Raw genomic sequence first — 6,631 nt, forward strand, 5'->3', positions numbered from 1 at the left:
CTTCAAATTGAGAAAAGTGTGCACAAAGATGTACTACAGCATAGGCTAAATCAGGAGTAACAGGAGTAACATTCTGGAAAGTGCTGGGGCAAAGACTTACAGTATACAGACATAGAATTAGTCAAAGCCCTAATTAATACTTAAATTGTAACTAATTGATGACCTGAACTGTACCTGACTGTATATTTCATTGACCTTGAAGTACTGACTGACTGCTATGCTGTATGTGTGTATTTCTTTAAGGACCATTTCAGGATAACTCTCCACTCTAACAAGTCCTTCCTTATAGAAATTGACAAACCTGTAAAAGTAGAAACATTTGATTTAAGTTATGTTGATTATACCACAGATATAAACTGATGGATTTTTGCTTACCCTTCCTTAATTTGCTCTAAAATGTTAAGGATCTGCTCCATTGTAGCCTTGAGGGCCTTCTCTGTGCTTTCCTGCCTGAGTTTGTCCAACATCATATCCAGCTGAGCCTCTTTTTTCTACCAACATCAAGCAAACAAAGGCAATGAGAAAAGACATGCATCAGCATTATCAGATGTCGCATTCACATTTTCACAGTCTTTCCACTATTACGTAAATTTGCCTATATCTCAAGGCGAACATGTTAGGGGACAATGGTATCAGTCTCACTTGGTTCTTTTCTTCATAATCCTTGCTGACTTCTTTGAGAGAGTCCTGCAGCTGCTGCTCTGTCCTCTGCAGACGTGCACTATGCAGCTCCCAGACTTTAGCTGCCCCGTGCACAAACTCGAACATAGACTTACTCAAGAATGCAGCAGTTTCGGCCAAACCCTCAAATGCTTTCTGTAATGTACAGTAACAGAATTCAACCATGGCTTCATTATAAAATAATCATCAACCATCACAGAGCATCAAACTTCACAGAGCACTACGTATTTACAGACAAATTGCCCCTTTTAAACAAATACAGAGTGTTTTTATTTAACTTACTTTCATTGCTGCTAAACGCTCCTCTGCTTGAGTCTGGAACTTGCCAATAAGAGGCACCATCTCACTATTAACAAATTGCTGTATCTCATCTGAGGCGGCTCCATAAGTAGACACTTCACTCTGCGTGAGTCCATAATAGAAGCTTTAGTTTGCTTTTAATTCATACTATTAAATGAAATACTAAAACATACATTCCCAAAGATTGCAAACCTTAAAGTGTTCAACTTCCAGGTAACAGTCTTGCCAGGTATTTTCAAAATATTCACGCAGCTTTGTCATAGTCTCAGAGTGTGTGCCATCTGAAAAAAAAGTGTAATACAATCACAAATTCAGGAAATTAAAAAATAATAATAATAATAATAATATATGTGTGGATAGTAGCATATTCTTACCAATCTGCTCATTAACTGAAGATAAAGAGGAGTACCATTCAGCAGCCAATGACACTGAGCAGTTTGGAGGGGTCATATTTCTTCAAGTAGAAGCAAAAGAAGCACATTTTAAATAATGTTCACCTTTAACTGATCTGTATTTTTAAATTGCTTAACACTGCATTTGACTACAAAAGGAAACTATCTAACCTGACTTGCTCGAGGATTTTGAGGCGCTGTTCGCTGTATGCTTTTTGTTGTGTCCGCATGGTGTTTAAAGCATCTTGTACATTTTTTGGGTTTTGAATCTTAGGGCTGTTCAGGAAGTCTCTGGAGATGAAGAATAACAAGTCTGTATATAGTGTTTTCCTTTGATTTTTATTATTTCAAGCATAACAACTCTACAGTATAAGTATTACTATAGGAAGTAATACTATGAGATTCAAGGGCACTACCTTGCGATGGACTTACTTAAACTGGCTGATTGCAGCAACAACCTTGATTTTTTTCCAGTCCTGAAGCTTTGTCTCCCATCTCAGCCTGCACTGAACCTCTTTCTGCAAATCCTTCTCCATCAGGTTCAAATGTAATTTGGCTACAGCTCTTTTATTAGCCAGTAATGCCTGATTTATCATCTAATAAAAATGTATGAGTTAAACACAGCACTATTAATAGAACCATAAGTGTTTTAAAATTCAAAAGTGACCTACCATAGCTTCATTATTAATTAGTCGGTGGACATCACTGGGCATTAAATAACAGATTTTTTCAAGCTTCATTGTGTATTTCCTTAGGAGTGCAGAAATCTGTAAAACATCGGCAATTTATATAGTATATACTGTAGATACTGAAGTCTTATTATATATGATGATAATAAGAACTCCATATTGATTTTCTACCACTGCTGCTCGTTCAGTCTCATATTTGACGATCAGCTCATCCAACTCCTGGATACAGTTTCTCCTCATAGCAGATTCATGGCTCACAGAGGTCCAAATCTCATGTAGATCCTGAGTGAGAATCATGTTTATCAATTATTACAAACAAATTATTGTGTAGAAGATACACAACTGTTAACTGTTAAAAGCGCTATACAAATAAATGAAATAGAACTGAATTGAAAGATATATGACAATCCACACAATGGGATCACCTGATAGCTGAAGGCTATTAAATCACCATCATGTTCTGTTTTCTGCATCAGTCTCTCCACTTCCTCATCACATTCTGACAGTTTGAGAAGGAAATCTTCTCCAGTGTCTCTCAACAATGACTCGTAGCCCTGAAGAAAATAGAAAGTCAGTTAAAATGTAAATTAGAGTCACAATATTAGTAATAGATCTATTATATGACTATTCATTTTCTCTACAGTACTGAAGGTGACATACTGCACTGAGCTCAGCAAGATCCCTCTGAAGCTGAGTGAGAGCTTCTGTGTGTTTCCTTTGTCTTTTCTTCCTGAGTCTTTCGAGGATGTCTGAGCCGGTCTTTGCAGAAACTGCAAAAGATTTTTGACTGTTATCACCATCTAAATGAATGCGAATGTGAGCCGTTTTTAAGATTATTTATAAACACTACTAACCAACTCTGTCAGGCAGTCCTCTGACTGCTTCACGATCATCCTGGTCTGTGCTAAATACAGGCTCCGTTCCTGAAAACAGCTGGTTTCTGCAAAGGAGCATATTACAAGTCAGAATATAGAGAATATACATATATAAGACGGCATGTTCATTTATTCTGTAACAATATTAGTTAGTGTTGCACTTCTACAATAATATAATATAATATAATATAATATAATATAATATAATATAATATAATATAATATAATATAATATAATATAATATAATATAATATAATATAATATAATATAATGCCTTGAAGAATCACAGTGAGACAATCTAGAATCTATTATGAACAAGAGATCAATCTGTGATTATTGTTATTCTACTTTTTTTTAGCAGTTACCACTGTACCTCATGATGTCCTCAGAGCACTGCTCAGCCCCAGTTTGACTCCTTAGAGGATGCTGATGGTATCCAGTATGTGTGTTCCTACTAATGGGGTTATCGTCACTCAGACAACCTGCATGTGCAGCACGCCTCCTCCTCTTCCCCTCATGAAGAGACAGGGACAATTGAGTCTACAGAGAAAAACATAGTAGTAATAAGCCAACACGAACACACTAACGTTGCTCTCTTATAACCCAAAGTATGATATATGCATTAAAGAAAAAGTAAACTGCAACCAAAGACAAAGACAAGAACACGGAGAGGCAGCGATAGAGAGAGAGAGATACACTATATGGCTAAATGTTTGTAGATACCTTCATACCCATATGTGTTTCTTCCCCAAACTATTGCCACACAATTTACACTGTATAATTTGTGTTTGTAGTTAAATTATGTTAAGTAATTACTGGCCACACTGCAGACCACATGTTTAATCAGTCGAATCTTGCTTTCAGTACTCTCAGGTGTAGCTTCTGCTTGGTTAGAATAAAAACCTGCACAATCACTGACCCTGACAAGACTGGACCCTGTTCCACTTTTATTTCTCACATTTGCCAGACACCCTTATCCAGATCGACTTACATTAATCTCATTCATACAGCTGTGCAATCGAGGATTAAGGGCTGGAATTAGATGTCTCACAAGCACAGAGGTGTAATTGGTCACGTGTCTACAAACTTTTTTCACAAGCAACAATATAATATTACAACATAATGCTACTGCAAGAGAAATGATAAATTAATGCATTTTAGTGTTTTTTTCCACTATAGATTTATTTAATCCAAACTGAACTGGAAAAACTACAGGAGATTTTCCAAATTCGTACACAACAGTTTTGATACTAAACCAACAACACTGTCTATTTGGTACCAATTTATAATGTTATAATTTTTCATTGTGTTCTCTACATTTATAAAAGTAAAATAGAGAAGTATCTTACCTGAGCATCAAACATCTGCATGTAAACATTTCCTCGGGAAACTATACGTGTTTCAGCCATGTCTATTGTCTATCTCGTGTACTAACAGTGTGAAATCAGTTAGCTCCTCTTACTATGGGTTCTGTTACGTAATAAATAATATCTGCTTCTGTTCTCACACGTCAACACGTTGCTGTGGTGACGTTACCCATCAGACCCTGCAAGTCACATGAGGAGGAGGAGGAGGGCGTGGGAAGTGCGGAGTAGGGTGGGGCGAGGGGCCCCTCAGATAATACACTAAATCTGAGAAAAACAGCAGCAGCCGTAGGGCTGTCTTGTGTATTATTTAACGCTTAATATCATCATTCACCAGGTACAAAACATACATATACATTATAAAAATGAATTAGAATGTGTAAATAAATGTCTAAAATAAAATATTTCTGTGTAGGAAAGCTTTGTTATAAGTTAGGGGTTCGTGTGTTAGCTATTTGCTCCTTGCTAGCCCTGGAGGCCATGCTATATCGTGGGAAAACGGGATGATGTGACAAATGTAGATGTAATTTGAGTGATTTGTGGAATGTAAATACATTTATGTTATGAGTTGAGGAAAATGTAGATTCGTGAACAATGCTGGTTAAATGCTAATTGGTGTAGCTTTTGGTCCGTTCTTTTCCCGTTATTTCAGTATTTAGTAACTAATGCTTTGATGTGTGAAGGACAATTACAGTATTTCTGCAGTATCTTATCCTGCTTTACATAAACAAAAAAAAACTAAAGAAAAAGAAAATTAGTTTTTGACTTGTCAAATATCAACAATAATAACCTGTCGTGTGATTGTGCTTCGGTGTAACTTCAGTAACGTTAATATAGACTGCTGCTCAAGAGTTACGTTAGCTTACTTGGCTAACTAAAGCTTAACTAGCCCAAAAGTTCCCGCCCAATTGGGCTTCTTTTGGTCACGTCTAACTGGGAGAAAATGCATTGTGCGGGTTGATAAAGTTTGGGCTGCTTTTTGGTGCAACTGGCGGGTATTTATTTTTGACAATAAACATGATATTTTATTAATTTTCCATTCAAACTAATAAAGTATAATATGTTAACGTTTTAATAAAATGGTTCAGTTTAGCCAGTAAGGTTGAGGAGAGTCCTGTCCAGTCAGACTTCAGTCTTGTTTGACGAGTTGTTGTACTCGTTAAGCCATAGTTATTAGCAAAGCTGTAAGTGTTTTTATCATCATCATGCTAAACTGGGGTAAATTATAGAAAGTCCTACCGAAAAGAATGAGAGAGCGACCCGTTTATCAGTTCTGCGAAGATTCTCTGCATTAAGTCCCTATAAAAAGGTAAGCATGTTATACGCTATCATTCTGCTACAGTAATCCCCGTTTACGTTCCGACGCCACCCCCAAATGCTGGAGAATTCTGCTTCCCTTTCCCCAACTGCACGCATAGCCAGCAGCCAATCGCAACCGTGATCAAATGAATTCCGATTGGCAAGACTCGTTCCTCCAGCCGTGCTGTATGTTGATTTTCAGCATCCCCGCACCGCGCTTTCCTAAACAACGCCACGTGTTCTTTGTCTCTTGAGCAGGGACGGACTTAACCAATAAGCGAGGTAAGCAGCCGCTTAGGGCCCCGGGGAATTAGGGGGCCCCGACCAATACCAAGAAGCCTATATAAATCATATAGTACTTATTAATTTTCTATCATATATTGTATGGTCTGTCTATAACCATTAAGATTTTAACGTTATTATTACATCTTTTCAAATGCGTTTCCATGGTTCATGAAGAGGCGTACATTCCTGGCCCCCAAACACAGAGCATTCATATTAAAATATCTTCATAAATATGGGTAATTATTTGTAAATAGTTAGTTTGTGAATTTAGTTTATTTGTGAATTTATTGCATTTAATTTTACATTAGGAAAATAAAAGTTCCACTTTAAAGATATTTTTAACATGCAGTTTATTTACAAAAAAAGAAAAGAAAAAAAAACAATTAAAAAATATATATATATAGAAAGAGGGTGTGTTGAGTTCAAAGGCCCCAAACCTGGAATCGCTTAGGGCCCCCAAATCACTAAGTTCGCCCCTGCTCTTGAGTAAATACGCTGAACAGTGTTTTATATATTATTAACATTTTACTTCATTTTAATTCATGTTTATGTTTTGTAATTAATAATTATATTTTTATTAATAAATTACCTTATTTCAACATAAAAACAATTCACTATAATTTTTGCGGCACTAGCGTAGCCAGAAATCACAATGTGGGTGGGCCTAGCCTAAAATGCATCTTTTATCAATAATCTCATCAATAATAAGCCAAGACAACTACACCTGCTTGAATGCAAACCACCA

General features: G+C 36.5%; 1 protein-coding gene across 1 annotated transcript; it reads right to left on the reverse strand.

The window, feature by feature from the left end:
* Positions 1 to 33: 33 nt before the first annotated feature.
* Positions 34 to 4,404, reverse strand: LOC131343756 (coiled-coil domain-containing protein 180-like). Its single transcript, XM_058375680.1, has 16 exons — positions 4,288 to 4,404; positions 3,312 to 3,478; positions 2,917 to 3,002; positions 2,723 to 2,832; positions 2,488 to 2,616; positions 2,234 to 2,344; positions 2,045 to 2,140; positions 1,806 to 1,969; positions 1,545 to 1,664; positions 1,356 to 1,435; positions 1,174 to 1,262; positions 964 to 1,083; positions 643 to 816; positions 376 to 491; positions 175 to 301; positions 34 to 45 (listed from the first exon to the last, which is right to left on the reverse strand). The coding sequence occupies exons 1-16, from the start codon at positions 4,345 to 4,347 to the stop codon at positions 34 to 36; spliced, it is 1,761 nt and encodes a 586-aa protein (XP_058231663.1). The 5' UTR covers positions 4,348 to 4,404.
* Between the last annotated feature and the right edge of the window lie 2,227 nt (positions 4,405 to 6,631).

Source organism: Hemibagrus wyckioides, linkage group LG22, assembly GCF_019097595.1.
Source record: "Hemibagrus wyckioides isolate EC202008001 linkage group LG22, SWU_Hwy_1.0, whole genome shotgun sequence".
Classification (NCBI taxonomy): domain Eukaryota; kingdom Metazoa; phylum Chordata; class Actinopteri; order Siluriformes; family Bagridae; genus Hemibagrus; species Hemibagrus wyckioides.